General features: G+C 36.1%; 1 protein-coding gene across 4 annotated transcripts in view; it reads right to left on the reverse strand.

Moving 5' to 3' along the window:
- MAP3K2 (mitogen-activated protein kinase kinase kinase 2) overlaps positions 1-22,055 on the reverse strand; it is a 44,386-nt gene extending 22,331 nt beyond the window's left edge. For 2 of the 4 annotated variants that reach the window (XM_057364778.1, XM_057364776.1), the window contains exons 1-4: positions 21,860-22,055; positions 5,406-5,475; positions 3,911-4,029; positions 2,261-2,301 (exon numbers count right to left, since the gene is read on the reverse strand). In XM_057364778.1, coding sequence (XP_057220761.1) covers positions 2,261-2,301; positions 3,911-4,029; positions 5,406-5,409 — 164 coding nt within the window. In that variant the 5' untranslated portion in view covers positions 5,410-5,475; positions 21,860-22,055. Of the gene's footprint in view, positions 1-229; positions 337-2,260; positions 2,302-3,910; positions 4,030-5,405; positions 5,476-21,511; positions 21,578-21,859 lie in introns of those variants that run through there. The other 2 variants (XM_057364777.1, XM_057364779.1) reach the window with 2 other exon arrangements.
- Between the last annotated feature and the right edge of the window lie 6 nt (positions 22,056-22,061).

The raw sequence follows: 22,061 nt of genomic DNA on the forward strand, positions 1-22,061 counted from the left end.
GGGAAAATCAGATACAGAATTAGATTTCATTAAGACTATTTTACTTGCTTCTACATGGCTTGCTTAATACTTTGCAAGCCTMCATTTCAGAGGGAAATTATTAGAAATGTCTACATTTTTCCACTTTACAAAGCTAAGACAATGAGTATCACAGGCTGACAAGCAGAAGCATCAGAAAGGAATTACTCCTGTAATCCCCATTTTTTGGAAATCTGAAAGACTATCTTACCTGAGGAAGGTAACTAAATGCCACCATCTTTACCATAATGAACTACACACTCAAACTGCCCAGTCCATCACTAACTGTGCTTCAAGTGTGCTCCTGTAAGAATGGTGCAGTTGTAGGTCAACAACTTAGATTTTCTTTTAACTCGAGTTCCCATCAAACCAATCAGCCCAAACTGCCTATAACTAATGTCTTTCTATAGAAAACCATTGTATTTTTTGAGATACAACATCATTAAACAAACAAGAGCTTTTAGTAGTGACTAAGCTATTAAGGTACATTCAACTCACATTCAAAAAATAAAGAGCACTCAAATTCTGTGAAGTAGAAAAGTTAGCAGAGGGTACCTGTCATTTTCATCAGTAGCTCAGTTAGTGGCTTGGGGGACAATTTTTCTCACAGAAATGAGACTAGAAGCCAGGCCACTTCCAAATAAAAATTACTTTAAAATTTTTTTTTTTAAATACCCTAAACAAACAAACCCCCCCAAAACCCAAAACCGATTCTCACTGTAGTTTGGGCAGCAAGCCTGCAGCTCTACCCATCACAGCACAAGCTCCTTGGAACACAGTGCCACATTCACCACTGAAAGCAAGTCTGGAATCACTTCTCTTTTTCACTTCCCTTTTTAAATACCAGTGAGAAACCCATTGCGTATTTTCTTTTTCTTGCATAATTTCTTTACTTGATCTTTAGAGCTACATGCTCAAACAGAAGTATAATAACTCATGCTGAGCAGTGAGCCTAAGCTGCCCAGGGCAAGCAGGCTGAAGTCACTKGGGACAGTCCATAACAGAGCTAGGCCCATGATCATAAAAATTTGGGAATGGTATCTTTCCACACACTTACTTTATGCTTCTATTAATATTGAATTTATTAACTTAGTCCTCTGTGAAAGTGAAATACRATAAACTGCAAAATGCACCACCTATGCAGACTGGCAACAAGTAAACATTTCTGTTTTAAATTCATGCTTCCTCTTACTTCACAAGAAATTGTTAGGAGGAAGAGTTCTCCATTCTCAAAGCCTTTGAAAAGACTTATTTCCTACAAATTACTTGCGCACTCAACCATTACTGATGCACTCTTCCATGTGATGCTCAGAGAAGTGACAGGAAGAAGATCAAGAATGTTGATACCTAGCGGATACTGCTTTTTTACTGCTCCATGTGAGGACTGGGCGCACACACTAATCAGCATGGATACACACTCAACTACTGCACATCACACTAATGGATGCCCAGAACTAGTAGAGGTTTTATTTGAATACTTAAGAAATTTACTATTTCTATTGAGAAATACCATGCCCAGGATATTACTTCCTTTCTCCATAAATATTTTCAAAGATCTTATTCTATAATAATTTCCCAATAATAAGCAGAATGAAATTTAATACTTTCAAAAAGACAGACAGGGAAAATGAATTGTACACAAATCAGTTCTGAATGGAATTATATATCAAATTCTGTAAAAGCTTTTGAGCAGCCATCGGAGAGAAGACTATATAGAAACARATGTTTGCATACTTGAAGCAGGTGCATCATCCATCTCATAAACAAAATGAAAATAAATTTTAACTAATTAAACAAAAACAATCTGAGTCTAATAAATTTTCCTCTTACAGTTGTCAGACTGACACCCCTGAAGTTCAATCCAACCTCTTCCTCTGGATATTACAGTAACAATAAATTTTCATGCATTTTTTACGTCCACAATGAATAACAAAAATTTATTTTCTGGTCTATTCAAATTTGAGACCTATTCTAACAATCTAAGTAATTGTTGAAGGCTACAAGCCTCTATCTGAAGACACTACACAAGACATAGTTACAGTATGACATTTATGCATTTATGCATATGTAGAACATTTTAAACAATTAAGTCTCTTTAAATTGTGTTCATATCGGAATTAAATTTAAATTCAAACAAAAAAACCCAAGAGATCTGAAACAATTTGAACCATTAATGTGAAACTTTGTGATGGGAGCACAACAAAATTCTATAAATAATTAAAAGACAAGACTGTTTCCTTACCTTTTTTCACCTCGATGTTCAAATTTGACTCTAACATCGTTCTGCAAGAAAAGAGATAAAGGAACCACTATTATTTTGTTATAACTCTTTTAATGAAGGACACAAACTCCCATTCAATAGTCCTACATTAGAACTAAATTCCACATTAATTTGCTGTCCTTTCTAACATATCAAGTATTTTAACAAGCTGCATTTGCAGAAGCATGATAGAGGTTTAATGAGTTAAAATACAAAAAATGTTAAAAAAAACTTGAAGTGTCAAAATACAAAAGCTTACTCTGAAGTACAATGCTCCTGTAAATAAACACATTCTTTTCTATCAATATATGTTAATATTGTAACAGATTTATGACTTCATATTCAGTGTGGAACTGGTTACCAAAGAATTCCCTATCCTGAATAGGCAGGTAGACTTAACTACCAATAACATGCTTTAATGTATACTTTGTAKCTGAACATTCCAGGCCTAAGAAACATATCTTGTTTCATAAGTAATACCATAGAAACCCACATATGTAATTAAGCCAGCAGTCATGCAATACAATTTCCCAATAAYCATATCTGTATATATTTGCAGTTACATGGAAATAAAATTGCTTTGCAAAATCGTTATTTAAAGGATCAAATTGTATTAGCAACTATTGCACAAAAGCAGTAATGCATTCAATCACAAAGCTTTTCCAAGTAACAATGTTGCATCTTCAAAAGGAACTGATTCTCAAATGATAAGTTCAAAACCCACCAATTGAACGACTGAATGAATTGAATTGAATGAATTGAAATGTGACAAACATTTCTTCTTTGTAAACATACATTATATCCAAGTTACTTTGAATGATAYATACACGTTACCACAATGTCTAAAGCCACAGCTCAGATGTGTTACATTACTGTAGCAAAGCACAACTGTTGYCACACGCTGAACTCTCACAACTTCGAAAGCACAGAATGAAAAATATGTATCCATTCAGTTTTGACAGTTTAAAAGCCAAATACATCTGAATATTTTTATCTTTAAAAGGTTCAGATAAGCACAAACTAAAGTTTATTCAGTTGTAAATTAAGGATCAAATCATATAAACACACAGTGAACTAAATTTGGGTAGAAGTCTACACCCTCTCCTCTTCTAATCTTTACGTATAGTAGTTCAAACCTACCAACTATGTATTTTTATCAACTACTTTTCCATTTGTGTTCAGTATCTACAGGAAAAAAATGCTGCTGGGAAGAACTCTCATTTCCAGCATATGAATAAGAAATTGAGGCTAAAGATGCAGTAAAATAGCTTCAGCATATTTCTCCTGCTGTACAGACATTCTCTGGTATGATATAGGTGACAACTGACCTGTAAGACTCTTCCTCAGTATTTTAAAATAGAACAGTACCAATATAATAACAAAGAGAACACTTTACATACAGTGTAAATACCTCTATAATCTTCAATTTATTTATTTAAGCATATACTATGATCTACTCGAAATGCCACCATTTCATTTTGCTGCTAATGTAAGAACATGAAAAAAGAATATGGCAGCACATTTAATAATAGCTCCTTCTGGTATGCTCACTGGTATGGCAAGAGAAATAATTACACAAGTCACAGCAGGACATTCCACATTCAGTACATTAGTGAGGATATTCAAGATTACCTGTTTTTTAGGAGAAGATGACTTTGGTTTTCCTGTTTCTTGCTGGGACAATACAGGACGACTGGCCTTATGAAGCACAGCCAAATCCTGCATGATTGAATTCAAAGCTTGCTGCTCATCTGCTCAAAGAAAAAGACCAGAAAAGTGTAAAAGACTGTTACATTTGAAGTGTATTACTGTCTCATTCCACAATTAGGCAGGCATTAGTCTAAAATGTAAGAGTCCRCACTACACTTCAATACATAATTGTCAAATTAAAAAAAAAATCGTTGCCGCATTGCAAACATTTTTATTTTATTTATCATTAACACTGCTTAAGGAAATAGTTTAATCAGTAACCACATTTCAATAAAAAAACTGAAGTCTTAACAGAGACTAAACTTTACACAAGCGCAGGCTGTATTAATAAGAGAACAGGGATGCAGGGGAAATCCTTGTCTACTTCAAATAATAYCCATAGATGAGATGTTTACTAAAAATCATACTTCCTGCTCCCTCCCATAAAACAAAGAATAAAAAGTTAAGTTCTTTTGAACTATWTCTCCTCTGTCCTGAACAGGTATGATCATGCCCATGGAAAGCATACACRAACTCCCACATGAACACCTCAACTGCCTGAATATCTGCTGATAAACCATGGTGCACTATAGAAAACCAAAATAAAAAACCCACCACAAGAAAAAAAAATCCACAAAGCAAAAATAAAACATGACAGAAGTTTTCTGGGACTGAAAATACAGAGGACTTAAGGGCTTAAAGTAAGAAGTCACAAGGATAAACAGAAGCACTGAACCCAGGGGACAATTTAGGAGCAGGAATGCTATGTAACTTAGAGCTCAAGTTCACAAAAAATCCTAAATCCTAGCAATCTGCTGCAGCTGYGATGTCCTGATGCCATGTTAGACAAGATTTGCCCTTGAAACAGGATGCTCCTTTAGATAGGAAAGCACTGAGTAGCTCAAAACACTGTAAATACATTTATTTCTAAGATTTTGTATTAATTTCTTGCCACAAGCAATAATACTGCACTCAGCATGCATCCAGAACAACATGGTAAACTCATTAAAAACCCTTGAAAAATTGACATACAATTTAAAGTTATACAAATGTACTACATAACTAGAACAATAAATGCCATCTCTACAGAAGTGGCTTTGCACTGCAATGACAYAGGGCAGTAAGATAAAATTCTTATACACAGACACTGTGTTTTGAGTTTGGTTCTTTGTAATAGCCTTTGTAACTGCCTCTTAGAGCACAGGAATATTGCTCAGTACCCTAAYACCATGAATCTCAATTTCCAAAACTTTAAGTTATCACACAAYGAAGGAAAAGTGCTATGTTATAAGGAAGGAAAAAAAATAGGAATATTTTCAAGACTAGCAAAGCTGCTAAACACTGCCTTTCATATAGATGTTACACTGTTAAACAGCCAAAGCACATGTTTCCTAGGAACYGTAGTAAATTTTTTATCTAAGTTACACAGAAGACTTACCCATTATGGCAGTGAGTCTGAAAATTCAAACYTCAGGGAAATGGTTGCTTCATTAGCATTATTCTATTTCCTAAAATACAAAACCAAAAAMCCCACAATTACTGAAGTTGTCAAGGCTAGGTAAAACAGTCAACTCTTCATTGTTTATGGGCAGTTTTTCTAATATTCTACAAAGCAAACACACACAAACTACAAATAATCTTGCATAAAACACATGTAAGATGTGTAGAAAAAACAGATATTGCCCCCAAAGCCTCACCAGCCTCTGAACAACGCACATAACCTCTGAATACACAAAGCCTGAACTAAATATTCTTCTAGACTTAGGGTGATTTTAGTGTCTACCTACACAACCAAATGATAATTAGTAGCTCAATTAACCATAACACTCTACTACACGGTCTACCCACAACTCCAGGTTATTAAGAAACAGTTCTTTTTGTACAAGTCCCTGTACCTGGTGTTCAAAATTCTGCATTCAAAACTACATATATATAGATCAAATCTATAAATACATATGAAACTACAGGAAAAATCAAGAGTCATCAATACCTATTGATTATATAAACTAGAAAACTTCAAGTGTTATTTTTCATCATAATTCAAGAATATAACACAGGTATTTTTACATCCCTGAAAGCAAATGGCTCTGAAAAACAGCAGGCATTAACTTTTAATATTCAATATATGTTATCCAGAAAAGCAGAAGTGTAAGGGGAATATTTATGAACAAACCYAGTCTATCAACAATAAYRGACAAATTAAAATAATCTTTCTATATGATGCCATTATGGAGCTTAACAGCAAAAAACTAAACACATATCTCTAAACAGAAGATGAGATTTGTTGTAATGCAGGCTACAATAGGAAAAARGACTTTTTTAATGTAAGAGAAGAAAGCTCTAATTTCTTAAGCAGYCACTGTAACAAAATAGGGAGAGCCGATGTCCCTCCTGTTTGTTGGATGCAGTGGCCCATTCTTCCTTCATACTCAACAGACAAAAGACCTACCCTACTCTGATAAATCAGATGATTTCCCTGCAAGTCCATTCAAGGAGCTACATCAATAGATTAYCACTCATTTTTTTTTCTCCTTAAAAAAAAAAATTCTTATAGTTTAGTTTCTTACCAGCATGAAATGACCCCTGATGCCAGCACAAGGCAATCTGTGGGAGCACATGGCTGAAACAGAAGGCAGGTGGGCCAGCTCTTTCAGCACCAGCCAGGTTTCCTTGCTTGAATATTCTACCAATTTTATTACAGTTTTCCAAAAGATTTTTGAGCATCTTCAGTTAGGCATAAAACATTGTTTCTAGCATTGTCTCTCACACCCTCATTTCATGAAAACAGCCTTTTTGAGCAGCATTCCTTTCAGTGGAACAAGAAAGCTTCAAGTACTTGGGGTGTATTTTTCAGAAAGAAATTTGGAATTGAGAGCCATATGAAGGTCTCTGCAGGATTCTGCTTTTTACCTACGTATCAGATGAAATCACCTACTACCATCTATTATAAGCTCCATAACAACCAAGAAGAGCTTGGGCTTCTAAAGAAGACCCAGAGCTCCCACTACATAATCAGAAACCAGTTCAGCTGAGAGAACACACAAAAGAGCAAATGAGAACTAAAAGAAAGCTGGAAATATAATTGATAYGTATTCTGAGTTACATACTCCCAAGTCTATGGACAGCCTCACAACAGTACCTGAAAAAGCTTCCAAGTGGTRGGGGGAAGAGCCTCCCATCTAATGCTTTGTAAAGTATTAAAACCCACAAGAGCGTGCAAAGCAGTTGTCTCAGAGAATCGCCCAAAAAATGATTCACCGAAGTGCTTATAAAACATCTTTTTAATTCTGAATTTGATTCAACTGTCTTAAAATGAGAGCTAATGTCATTTTCATAAAATGTCTGTTTTAATTAGTTGTCTTAATGCATTAAAAATAGTGTTTCATTACTTTGGATGAAGTATTTCTGTACTATTTCTTTGAAAGCATTTCACAGAAATATAATAGTTCTGTGARGCATTTTAAATCTTCTGTCACACCTGAAGAAAACAAAACCAAGCTATACCTGTAAACAAAAAACACCCCAGATGTTCCTCCTCAGTCTAGCTGAAAAAAGCCAAACTTGGAARCTGAAGATATTTCAGCTGAAAGGTTCTCATAGGGCTGAAGGAGAAAACATCTTAAGAAATWTCTCCTCCAAGTTCCTCCAGCTACAAGAACTCATTCTTTACTATTAATCTGTGRCATGTCTCACTAGAGGAACATATGCTAATAAGTGAGTATCCATTTATTTTCCCCTCCTTCTTATTCCTTAAAAGAAAAAAAAAATAACAACTTTAGAAAATTAAATTTCTCTGAATAACTTATGCTTCTTATTTTATCATCCCTTTTAACCAAAATTCGCTGTTCAAATACAAYCAGTCACTTAACAACCTCTGTGTTAGCATTTGGTGCTACTTTAAAAATAAGCTAACAACATTAAAATTTCAATTAAAATCATTACTCAAACCCAATTTTAGGAAAACCTTTATGAATGCACCTTGTGAAATGAAAAACACTTCTGTTTTTAACTGATCATTTTCACAATGGGCTATAACAACAGGGTGGTTGTGGAGAGTAAAAACAAGATAACAAAAATTAACGTTTTTCAAACAAGCGTATATACATTCAGTAGAAAGGTAAAAAGCATACCCTAATCCCTAGTTGCAAAGTAGCATTAGTATAGCATGCACAGAAGAGTAGATTACAATCCAAGACCAAAAAAGGAAGCAAAACAAAAAAATGAAACTCAGAGAAAGACTCAGGAGAAGCAAAGGCTGCAAAACACAAAGAGCAAATGCAAAGATAGAATAAAATTATGTCAAGGTCTTGCACAGAGACACAAGCAGCCTGAATTTGAATGTAATTAAAGAAGGGATGACAGAGTGAATTTCAAAAAGGTGTTTGCTACTCTTATCACATCATCAAAGAAGAATATCCTAGCAACAGCATTTTGGATATAAGGGTGGAGAGATGCTGATTCATATTCATGACTCACTTCCCACCAGTCACCTTCCAGAGTCTGAAAGTCTTCCAGAATCTGAGAAAGCTAAAAACAATTTCCAAGAATCATCTGGATATTTTCTTTCTTCGGGGCTTTCTCAATGCAAATGAAACAAAGCCTGAGGACAAGTAAGCCATGCAGACGATGTAGCTGTCTCAGACACCCTGAGCTAATTGCCCATTCGCACACACTTCTATAATAAACACAACACGGTGCCTCTCAGTTACTAAATCAAGAACAAAAAAAACCCCAGTGAAGCAAGCAATCTAGTTTAGCCTAATTTTGTAAGGAATTCAATTCAGACTTATACAGTAACGCTTTATCTACACAGAAAGGTGTTTTACACCTTCAGAGTCCAAGCCTGTTGCAGTACTGGGGTAAGAATCTCAAGATAYCAATTCCCTCCAATAAATTTTCACTAAAATAAATAAATTCAAGGATAAATGGTTTCCAACCCTCACACCAAAGGAAAACAACAAGAAAGATGCACTGTAATTATTTCAATCACAGGTACAGATTAAATTAGACTTAACACTGCAATGGATATGAGCAAGTTAAACCAAAAGAACACAAAAACATCTGCTTGCATTGCTATTCAAAGACATACTTGTCTATAACAGATGATGCAAAAAGAGCCAAGTARCAATGAAGAGTGAGCATTCACAGGTGATTTTTCAGACTGTAGAATGGACAATCAGAATATAAAGTAAGACTATAAAGTTTTATTTCATASCAAGAATAAGCCAGATAAAATCATTTTACTCTAAAAATGCTATTCTTAAGCAATCAAATGCTGAATCTCACACAACCAGCCTCTTACAAATCACAGCAAGCAAGGCTCACAAAATCTCAAGCGCTCACCTAGACAAATATACCTACTTAACCTTTAACCAAAATAATGTTCAGCACTGCTTGTTAAGGTTTTTATTTTAAGAAAATAAATGCAGCATCTGKGAAGAAGACAAATAGTAACACCTAAATCTTCTGTACTGAACTTCTGTAGCTTTTTCCATAACTCAAAGCAACTGTTGGTATAAATGACAATAATGACATTACATAGTGTGACAAGCATAGATGTCAGTATTGATACATTAGAAGATACCTAAAGGAAGGTAACTCCATAGAAATGAACATAGAGAAGAGGATTGTATGTGGATTTACACACAAATGAACACCAGACAAAAAGCCATCCTCTTCAAAGAATATGAAAGCAGCAGCAGTAGCACAAAATCATGAATGACAGAAAAAAAAGAGAATTGAAGAGCAGTAACAAGAAAAAGTCTAACAGTAATACATCAGATGTGAGATCAGCTTTAGAAAAACTTGGATCATTAACGTACTGTAATACTACATAAAAAAAGGTATTCACAGGGAAAGCAGAAAAGGGAGAAAAAGATCAAACTAATCCAAATCAAAAGCCARTGATACATGACTAAATTAAGGTAACATCTGGAAAACAGAAAATAGGACTCAGTGGGTCAGATTTGGAACATTATAAATTATGTTTAACTGGGTGAATTAAATAAAAGAAATACTCCTGTTACAGTACCAAATTAAAATATACTGCAAGGGAATAAATGGATAAATGCTTCTTAAGAAATTTCTGTTGAAATGTTTGATTCCAGCCTTCTTTGCACACCTCAAGGAATCTCTAGCTRTGAAAGCCAGCAGGAAAGTATCCTGTTTATCAGCAGCACATCAGTAAGGGCATGAGCCACAGAGCACTAATATTCTCCTCAGTTTCTCCTCTCTCATGTGCCCTCTTCTATTCTGAAGCACTTTCTTCCCCCCTTAATTTATCCCAATTGTGAGATTAACTGCATTGGACAGGACACACTGAGAGTGTCCATCCAGCTGTGCCAAGCAAAATATATCTTCTTGAAATAATTACAGATTAGTTAACAATTACCCTACTTAGGTTTTTTCTACATATCTGGCTACATACCACATGATACTCTAGTTATTTGCCTTAAAACCTCAACTAACAGGAAACCCAGTTGATGGATTAAAATGAAAGAGATCCATATTCCTACTTAGCACAAAACACCAATGACCATGATTCTCACTCCAGGCCCTCAGAGACGGACAATGATCAGGCAGGTATGAGACAGAAGGAAATTACCTGAATAATCTTTGAAAACAGCTGCAGTACAGCAAAATGTATTTAAATACCATAAAGTGTTTTAAATATAGATRATAATTTATTGTGGTTATCCTCAATTTATTAATAATTAAAAGTAATACTAAATACATTTAAAGTGAGATGAACTACATTTATGTTGTTAAAACTCACAGGACTGCTTTCTGAACTTCTATGCTCCCTGCAACCAGGAGCTTCACCCACAATTAGAAGCTGTATTTCATGCAAGTCTAAATATTGTGGTTTATTACATTTACTCAGTAATGTTTTTGCATTGAATGCATTTTTTGACATAAAGACAATCTTCAGGAAATTGGGAAAAAAAAGTTGCAGCTACAAGATTGGACAGTCTTAGCAAGAAACAATTAAGAATTATTAAATCACAATGTGTAATTATCTAACCTAAGTGCAATACAACATCAAAGAGGCATGGTGGAATCCTTGTGTGTATAAAAATGCAGCACAYGCAGAAGCCATCTTGCTTCTGTACACAACCTACAGACACAGTGCTCCGTGCAAACTGCAGATGGCATGAGTGGGATGAAACATCAGGATCTTTGTGGCTGCTATCGAGGGATCAGGTATCTCTACAATGTGCAGGCTTGAAATTTCTTAAACTGAAGACTTTTAAAATCTTCCTGGCAAGCAAAGTGAATTTATGTCTCACTGAGTCCACAAGACTATGCAGACTTACCTCATCTATACAGCTACAGACATGATTTAGTATTTGTTTATTTTATGAAAAGAAYAGTAACTAGCTATACTCCTTCCAGAGTTTAATTTAATACATAAACAAACAAAAAAGTAACAAAACCCCCCAAGCCAATAAACCAGACCAGACTTGCAYAAAAAACAACCTCTATGGATGGTGCCCTCCCAGTTCCAGGAAAAATAAAACCTCAAAAATCAGTGTGATCACTTCTAGCACCCTAAATGCAGCTATCACTCAGACGACCATGAGAACCAGATTTCAGAATTAACTGAAATGATCCAACATGCCCAGTGACAACAGTAAAACATCATTCAGATTAAATCTTCAGTTCCTGCTTTTCTATAAACTGTAATTTTACAAAGTCATGTAACATTAACCAGTTTGAAGAACTATGATCCTGACTTTAAAAACTTACGATGTGCTGGAAGTTTTGAGAATATAAGGACAGAGTTTTTAAGGACTGTTCTCATAAAAATGCAAAGCAGCAGCTCAAGATGAGTTTATTGCAATATTAGGCTTTTGAGATAAATATCTTTACACTTACAGCAATATTCACCAAGAGTAACCATAGTCTAGGAAAGCTAATCTCTCAACACTTCCTTTATAGTTGATAGAGAGCGATAAGCATATTTAAAGAGTTTCAAGACACATAAATGCAAGTTTCCTGCTTTGAATGAACCTCTTATTTCCAAGCAGTATCAAGAACCTCTATTAGCTAACCCTTCATAAACCCACTTGATTTCAAGTACACAAAAGAGATAACACAGCAATTGGCCTCAAACAGAAAAACATCTACTTTCCTCAACAAGATCTCTTTCCTCACCTAATTCAAGTTTTACAAAACTTCTCTTTTTTCTGTATCTGTCATTGCCTTGGCTCATTTCTCAACCTAACTGAAAAATTACTTTGCTGATACATCAAGCAAATCTTTCTTGAAGTCATGATGTTTCTTAAGATCTGATCATGATTCCAATGGGAAAAAAAACTGTATTATGAAACAAACATAAATTTTGAACTGAGGTAGGGTCACAGAAACTGAMACTTGCCAACAGGTGCCACAGTGAGACCTTGTAAAATATATTATAACTGCCAATTTTGCAACAGAACATAGTGGCTGCAAATTGACTGCTCATCTTCCTCTACTCTTATCCAGGACCAAATTTTTTCACCAAGGTATGTCAAAAAGTAACAGACACAGTTCAACAGGCTACAGATAACTGCATCACTTCCTCTAGGGCATTCCCACATCTTGGAAATAACAGAACACTAAGAACACATTCCTTACTATTAGCTGAGCTATATGCTAAACAAACTATTTAGTGATATTCATATCATAAAAATGTTTAACACTAACTCAATATATTAAGAKAGCATTATAGTGTCCACAAACACACTAAGTAAAATACTTCCGTGATGTTTTTAACTTTATTCTAATTTRCTATCTTATGTGAACTGAGCAGTGGCATAGAAGGTGTCTCAAACAAAACAGGTGTATGAAATTTTTAGACCCGAGAAATCCATGAAACATGCACTACAGTAAGTGTGATAATCAGATTTAGGTGCTTCTTCGTCTCCTTCCAAAAATCTCAGTGGTGYTCTCAGCTGAGCACCTGTTGCTTGCATTTGGAGCCCTTGTGCTGATGCTGTCATGAGTGACATCAAYGTTAGTTTTATTCCAAACTTACGACTAACAAGTCAAAATATTTGTGAAGAAGAGCTAGAGGTGTTACAATGAAAACCATTCCCCATGACAAATATAACTGGGTGTCCCCTATCCAAGATCCTACAGGAAGAGAACTGTTTGGAGGGGTTTTTGTTCAACAGGCAGCTCAGCTCTCATCCTTGTGACAGCATTTAAGATGGTCAGTTCAGCCAAAGAACTAAGTGTACACAGTACACAAACTTAACTCTAACAGCACTATTTGCATTGACGATTCCTGCAACCTTCTCTACTCTAAGAATGGAAGACCATGCTGCAATCAGTGACAAATAAATAGATTCCCAGAGAAACCATTCACTAAAAGAGGAAACCTATCACAAACCACTTCTATTAACATTATTCTACGAGCAAAAATAAAGTACATTAGAAAAAATGCAGTCTTCAAGGAGTACCCGAGTATTGCAAACAACTGGAGCATTTCAATTAATGTACAAGAGTGATTACATACAAATCATCAGATATTGCTTTTGAAGACATATAGAAGAAATCACCTCCTTAAACTCCAGTAACTAGTTCTATCCTTTTCACTTAACCTTCCAGTTTTGTGACTGAGACGGATTGAAATACAATATTTTGGGAAATAAGCCAGATGGATAAATCCACTCTCTATTTCTAGACTTAGCTTTAATATCTATCTTCAGGCACTGAAACTGCAAAGCTTTGTTTTTCTTCATATTTAAAGAATCTTCCATTCAGAGGAAAACTCACCTGTTTCAAAGCTGCAGCAGTTATGAGTTTCAATCATAGCTGCAACATCACTACTATTTCAAATCAAGTACGAAAAAAGGATTAACACAATGAGCCTTTCTGATTAATTTGATTCACCTGGCATTTTGCTGTGATGCCATAGGAACAGAATCTAAGTCTCTAAGGGCATTTTTGTGTCCTCACTATGAAGACATTTCAGTCTCAATTACTCTCCATCTTCCACATTTTGCAAGAAATAAAGGAGAAATCCTCCTCAGCGAACAGTCTTTGTTATATACTATCTTACTCATTCCTCAAAGCACAGGTCTTCCTGCACACTACACAAGGCAATGATACATCGTGGAAATCCAGAGTACATAATATAACTATGATTTTTMTCATTTTATGTTGCCTTGCTGCAATGTTTTCCTACTCCAATAATGCAGCAGCACCTGGAGCTTCTGCCTAAAATGCATTTCCTGGCTCACACTCAATTCTTCCTCATTAAGTACTGCTGTGCTCTTCTCATCATAATTCAAATTAGCTTTGTACATTCAGTCAGACAGTTCCTTCATTTTTTCTATCCTCAAAACAAACATAAAATGCAGAAAAAAAGCTTGTAATACACTAATATGGAATATTTAGGTAGATAAGACATTTCTGAGCTGTACATATTTCCAACACAGCATAGAAAAAACACTCCTGAATGCGTATCTGATTCAAGAATAAAACATGCAACAACAAACAGCAATTAATTGAACCACAGAGACCCAGGTATGGACAGACTCAGACCTCTCACACTTGGAACTGTACAGAAGGTTCAATAATACCACCAAGACAGGTAGGTGTGTAACTAATACACATTAATGGAAACTGAGAAAACCTTGTGTACAAGCATAAGTAACATATATTATGCAAAATCCAAATTTCTTTTACATGATTGTGGAGCATTTTTGTAGTTGGCAGGTCTAAACTGACAAATTTGTAAGTTTTTACCCATACGCAGTAGGCACTGTGTTTTAAACTGGATGACTCACAGAGGCCAACACAGTAAGACATTGCTAAGCTATCAAATGCGCAACCTCTTTGTCAGTTTACACCTTGTAATAATCTCTAGCTCCCTGTGAATCAAAAAAAATCATAATTCAACCCAAACCCTCATAATAACATTTAAACCAAAATGGAAAAAAACAAACCCCTAGGTTTGTCAAAACACTACAGAATCAAATGCAAAGACACAATGTATAAAGTTTCCTTCTTGAACCAGCCCTAGCACAGCCCTTAGCAGTGGGCACCAAATTACAATGACATCTATGATGCTCTATTATTGTATTTTTCTCTCAAGTGATAAAAATACAAGAAACCTCATAAACACAGCTACATGATTAACTACAGACTCAAAAGTTCCAGAGGAAGGATTACTACATCTGTGCCAACTTCTAATAACCGTCACCTTTAAGRCAACTGTGCAACTGCTAAGGTTGTAATTGTGTCAAGAGAGTAGTCCTGTTTGTCTGSTGTCCAGCTCAGCCTTAATGACAAACAGGTAATCCAGAGCCATCAGATGATCCAGCTGAAAAKATTTATTTTACATTTTAATTAATAACCAGTGCATCTAACTAGTCTCATATAGCTGCAGTATCAATGCCAAAGAAACACAAAGAAAGAAGCAAGAACTCATGATGGAACCACTCCTCTTGGCCACTGCCAAGGATCTGGATCTTTTAAAAAGACTCTCTAAAAGATGACAGGCATAATGCAGGGATTTCAGGAGATTGCAGATCATTAAATGGGACATATAACAAATTACAAATAATGGACATATGCATAATTATGATAGAGCAGGGAAGAGCAGATATGGCTGTTCCAAAAAGAGATCCTCACATTCAAATCTTGGTGCACACTGGGCATGTGTATAAAGAACTGATCTCACTCAGTATCATGGTCTAGTTGGATTTATGATGCTGGAGAAGTCTCACCAAAGGCTTTCTTGCMAAGTAGGAAAAGGTACAATCAAAGGCATAGAATGGGTTCTACACAGGAAAAGAAACAGGCAAATTAGGACTCTGGTTTCAATAACATTTGAATGTAGGGAGAAAGTGATAAAGGGCTACAAAATTGCACAAAGAACAGAGAGATGTACTGTTATATTAGACAATGTCCTCTCTCCTTCAAAAGAAAGATGTCTTCAAAGGAACTCAGTACAAATGTTAAAAAAGTTTTTTAAAAAAGAGTGTTTTTTACTGGAACTCCTAATATACCTATAGAATTTCTTACAAAAGGATATTTGGATGCCAGATATTTATTTAGCTGCATGCAAAAGAATTCTGAGGAAAAAAATCCAAACATTACTAACTACACAAAAATTTCAGATTTAGAATCAATCCTAACTGAAAAATAATTAGGGATTGAAAGGATATTCAAGCTAAGTATGCTGATAYCGTTCTCACTCTTCAATAAGCATTCATACATGTTCATCATTGGGGGACRAATATTAGATTATCTTTTATTTGATTCTATCATGGATTAAGATTTTATCTAAAATTTCCCAGACAGTTCACCAATAACATATACATTTTCTTTTGAAAGTTTCATTCAGTATTCATGATAGTGCCTGTAKCACAGACACAGAAGCATAACAGATATTCCATCAAGCAACTTGCTGCAGCAAGYAATTCATTAAGTCAGTCATTAAGAAGTCATTCTTTACATTATCCACCTCATCCCTACCTGAAGTTACTGTGCTTACTGCTACCAGCAGTGCAAAAAAATGCTTTTCTAACCCCAGCTTTATACCAAGACACTTATCATCAAACCATTATGGAAAAAACTATATTCCCATGGGGGTTTGCTATTCAAATTGATTTTTAATTTTAAAGACAAGTCTTAGGCTTTTCTTACAGAAATTGTGGCACTGTTAAAAACACATACAGTGAGCGTACAAAACAATTAAACACAGGTTGAATGCTACCAGTTTTCAGCAGCTACGTGAAAAAAAATATTTAGGGTGACAATCCTCATGCTCTTCAATAGCATGATGTATTTTCTTTAGATTTTCTCTAGATGTTTAATTACTGCTTGTGTCAGTATTTTAGCTCTCCAGTCTCTTTTTTATTATTATAAAATCAAGTAGCTTAATCCAGATTTTTCCAGTTTTCAAATGTTTGTTCAAAGATGAGACTGTAGTTACTTCTGATAACATGGCATTTAACCTAACAGCATTAACAGACCCCTTGTCTAAATAATTTTTAAATAATTTTAAGGACAGGTGAGATGTAATTGACACTGACTGCTTGAATAATTCATTAATAATCATTATTGGTGTCTGTTTAATTTTTTGTGTGGAACACAATGCTGAATGAATCCCAAAATCTGTCCCATCTGTGATTTAGCCTCAAAAATTATGGATAATATCATTTACTTAAGTCAGAYAAAATGAAGTAAAACCAGGGAACATGCCAAACACACCTGTTTCATAGCTGACTCAGCAAATCTCCCAATAAAGACTATAGCATAAAACTTCTGCAAAGTCACTGGACCATACAAGATCTCAAAATGGCAAAAGGCTTGCTCAGGTACAGTTACACTGACAGAAATTACCTCAGCAATAACATTTACTTCAAAAGACAGTGCATGTATAAAACAGACCGGTATGGACACATTTTTACAAACAGAAACTGAATCCAACCCTAGGAGAACTCATCCTCAATCAAATCTCCCTCTGTAGAGCAGGCTTATGCTCAAAAGCTAGAAGGATTGCAAGTGGGAAAGAGATGGAAGAGCAGCAAGTGCATAATCTGTTAAAGTCTAAAAGTGCTTAATAAAACTAACCCAAAAAGATTGAATTCAACACAATATAAGGTTATATTCCTTAGAAAGAGAACTCAGATTCACATATATGAAGAAAGAGATAACTGATACAAGAAACACTAGTATGAACTCCTGTGTTAGCAAATGCAGGAGCCAAGAACCTGATGCTGTTAGCAAGGGAAAAAAAAAAAGCCCCAACAACAAAACAAAAACAAAACCCAGCCATTCCTGCATGCACACACCCTAGAATGCCATTTTAATAAGGCCGTCACGTTACTTCTGCTACTTACAGAGTAACTTACCACTCTGTTGCTCAAAAACTGTCTGTAGAACTTTGAAAAAGATACAGACAAATCTCACAGAGCACAGTGAGAGTGAACAACAAAAATCCTGTTTGCACAGTTGAGTAAAGAGAAGTCTGAAATAAAAGGAGACAGAGTCTTCATGTATCCAAACACTTGGTGAAAAGGGCATAGAAATCATTATCCTGCATGAGTAATAAGAGTTGGATGAGAATTAACTGACTTAACTAGCACCAAAACAGAGACTTAAGTTAAATGTTAAGAAAAGCCTCCTAACGCCAGTAATAGTCATGTACCAGCTAAAAATAGACCAGTGAAGAGGTGTGGTATTCCCCTTTTCTGAGTTTTTTAAGAAAAGATCAGACAAATGTCTGTCAAACATGATTGCTTCTGCCTCTAGTGGGGGGTGACCTCTTGAAATCCCTTCCCTCTTTACACATGCATAATTTCTTCCTTCATCCAAATGAGAAATGTTCATCAGCGTTATACCTGGGCTTCAAAAGTACAGTCTTTCCAATACAAGTAGTATTTGAATACAAGAAGTATTTGAATTTTATTACATTGCTATTGTTAGATTATTAGTGTGCTTGGCACAAATCATCTCAGGMAAACAAAAGCAGCATCTTTTACTGCTGCAGACAATCTGCAAAAATGGACAAATGATGAATGGATATTACAGAAGGAGGAGCAAGTGAGAAAGATATTGTGAAGGATTCGAACAATGCTGAAAAAAGCTGAAAATAAAGTTACAACAAAGAAAAAATACTTTAGCCTAAAGAAAATTATTTTCCCCTCACAAGAAAAACTTGAGTTRAAGTTTGCTGGTATACCTTCAAAAATATGCAATAAGTTGAGATACAAAAGTACACGTAAGTAAGGCTTCACAAACAGATGGGATAACAACACATCTCTACAGGCCTCCATGCATTATCAATTCCCAGCTCCCGGTTTCTAAAGGACAGTGCAGATACTTCTGCTTTGGCCTTGCTCAAGTAAGTCCAACTTCAAATAACCTCATAAAGCTGGGCCCTAAACTATGCCACATGTGTATCTGTGGGGCAATTATCTCWAGAGCAGTGGTTCACATTTCCCAGGGAAATCCCTACAATATCACAATACAGACCTCCATCTTTTCTTACTGTCACCAGTCTTCCTGAAGCTTCTAAAAGATTACATTTAAGGTGAATATATTAAAACATCCCAGAAAAAAACCTGCAAATAAGCATGTTTATTATAAGAAACTGGGTTTACATAGAGCCATAAACTGCATTTGTCTTATTATTAAATCAAGATGTCATGCCAAGGGTCCAGAAGTGAGAAGTGAATCACAACTAACACGCTGCATTCTGAACATGTTCCCATGTTTCCCATGTTATTCTGCAAGCTGTGTGCAATTATAGCATGCATGATCTATTTTGACCTTAGCACTACAAAATACCAAAATATTAAAATAGCAGATGTAGTATTTATTCCAAAAGAGATTTTTCTTTCTTCCCACAGAAAAGTCAGTGTGTTCAGTAGGATTCTGATCCTACTGATTTTTTTTTCAAGTTTACTACTGTGTCAGTTCTAGTACAGAATTTTAAAATTTACTTTTAAAAATTAAACTTTCAGGACAGGAAACCTAATAGTTTGCTACATAGATAAACCTAGAGTCTCTAGGCAATATACATATTTACATTTGTTTGACATTCATATGAAAACACATGACATATTCTGCAATAACTACATCAATCCATCAAGTTTTCATCATTCATTTTTTTTTTCTCCACATAGTCCAAACAAAGGATAATGTTAGTAGTACAAAACAACTAAGAAGGCATATACTAGAAAATAGGTTCATTACTCCAAATTAAATGAGACACATAGATCAGAACACCTTTGGCTGTGTGTTATATAAGAGGGGGAGCAAATGAAGGAAATCAATCCATTTTAATACTCAGGCTGCATTTTGTAAGAAAACATTACTTGTAAGTCCAGAGGATACCCAGCTAGAGAGTCACTGAACAACTTGTCACAAAAACAAATTACATATTTTACTCATTACTTTTGACTTAATTTGCTGAGGTAAAAAGTCAGCCTGCAGTAAAGATGAAAGAAAATAAAAAACAACTTAAGATTGCCAAGACTGCAAGGCTTTTTTCTCCATAGCTGTCCATAAATACTTGTTATTAATGACATGGTTTTAAAAAACAGTAATTCTGATTTGTACCTAAATATGAACAACTTTTCAGAAATGATCAGGAAAAAATGTAACGGGAAAACTGTAACTGTGGACTAAATTAACAGCCTGACCAACTTGCTGGCTTTCTCCAGAGAAAACTTTATGATAAAACAATCTCTCCTGCATTTAGCATCACTAAATTCCACAAGCCTGCGCAGTGACTAGCTTTCCCAACAATCACAGTAAAGAACCACTGACACACCTATRACCAAAATTGAAAGGTTATTAATTTCTACCATAAATTAGTTTTATCAACATAAAGCAGAAACAAAGCAAAAAAAGCTTCCCTACTGATACTAAACAACAACAGAATGCTTATTTCCCCACATTAATGAATTCTGTCATAGCTCTACCTAATAACATTTACTATAAAAACTCCTAAGATTACCAAACTATCCTAAAAAAAAGAGTTTATTTTGACAGTTTAGAAATCTCAACAAGCCAAGGCAAGCAATGCAAAAACATCTGTTTTCTTCGCCTTAGTCTTCTATTACTGCCAGGTAAACCACCTGTTCAAACACCAAGAGAGTTCATCAAGGTAAACTCGACACAGGTTTTTCTTTTCAAGCAATCAATCTGACAAATGTTATCTTCCTATTCTGCTTTATCAACATACAGTAAAAACTTGGGGGAAAAATCCAAATAACTATATACAGCTTCACTATCTGAATCGACTCTGGGTTCAATACATATTGGTGGCACCAATGTTCAATACAATTGGTGGCATCAGTGTAAATGAAACAGAGCAAAATGAATTAGAGCAAGTTCTCATTTTTAAAAAGATTTTTGAGGAAATCAGTTAATTACAAAGTCACTGTAAGGAAAGGTACAGGTAAAARCAGAAAAAATAGCAACGAAAAAACATTCCGAGGCTTTTCAGTGTGTCAATACTAGCTCACCAAAATCCCCTTCCCTTAAAAATATCCACAGGGAATTCCGTAGGAAAGAACACTTTCTAGGGTATTCCATCAGTAAGTGCTTTGCCACGAGAGAACCGAAGACATTGTGCAAGACAAGCCTGTAGACACTCACTCTGCTAATACGTCTCTGCCATATACACAGCAATACAATTCCGAAGGCCTCTAAAGCTCTACAACGTGCTGCATTGTTTAAAGAAAAGAAACGTTGTAGTTGAGAGAAATTTTCTACACAGATCAGAAATCCCCCTTACTTCAAGGCAGGCTTCTATTATCTTTTACCACCCTCTTAGAGGACACTTCATGATACAATACAGCTTACAAGCGCTCAGTTAATTTAGGGCTTTGATCTTCAGCAATGCCACAGCCAAAAACGAAAACCAGATTTATGAATCAAGAGAAACCAAGGGTGAAAAAAAAAAAAAAAAGAACAAAAAACCCCCCAACCTCGTGGGTGCTGCAATGCACTTCAAAAGCAACACGGGAATAAATAATCCAACATTCACTTTTTCCCCTGACAAAAACATCTCGCAGAATTTGACCTACATACCCAATTCACAGCACGGCTACCACTGCAGAGCAATTCAAAGACGAGAAACCACAGCATCAGCGAGCAATCACGGGAAGGTTTAGGGTGACATGGAAATACTCGTAAGGCACGTAAAACACTTAAGATACTGCAGCGGTAACATAASTAAGCAACATTAGCGTGTGTCTCCCGGCACCGCAAACAACTACACCGCCGCGCAGCTCCACCGGCACCGGGCCGGGTTCGTGCTGTCCCCAGCCCGGGCACTTCAAGGCCGCCCCACGGTCCCCCAAGGCGGCCGGGCAAACCCGCCCCAGGGATCCCCCGCACTCGGGCCGCCCCCCGCCCGCCCTCTCCCCGCGCACCRACCTATGTCACGGTAGAGGCCGGGAGGCCGCCGGGGACCCCCCGCGCTGCCCGGCGGCGGCGGGCGCAGCCCCGGCTGGGCGGGCGATGCGGAGACAGCGGCCAGGATTCCGGAGCGGAGCCCACCCCCCCGGAGGAGGGGGGGAAGGGGCCTGGGGCCTGCCCGCGCCGGGGCACGGCGGGGACGGTGACAGGCGGCACGGAG

This window comes from Malurus melanocephalus, unplaced genomic scaffold, assembly GCF_030028575.1.
Source record: "Malurus melanocephalus ecotype Western Australia unplaced genomic scaffold, MMel_1.1 scaffold_42, whole genome shotgun sequence".
NCBI lineage: Eukaryota > Metazoa > Chordata > Aves > Passeriformes > Maluridae > Malurus > Malurus melanocephalus.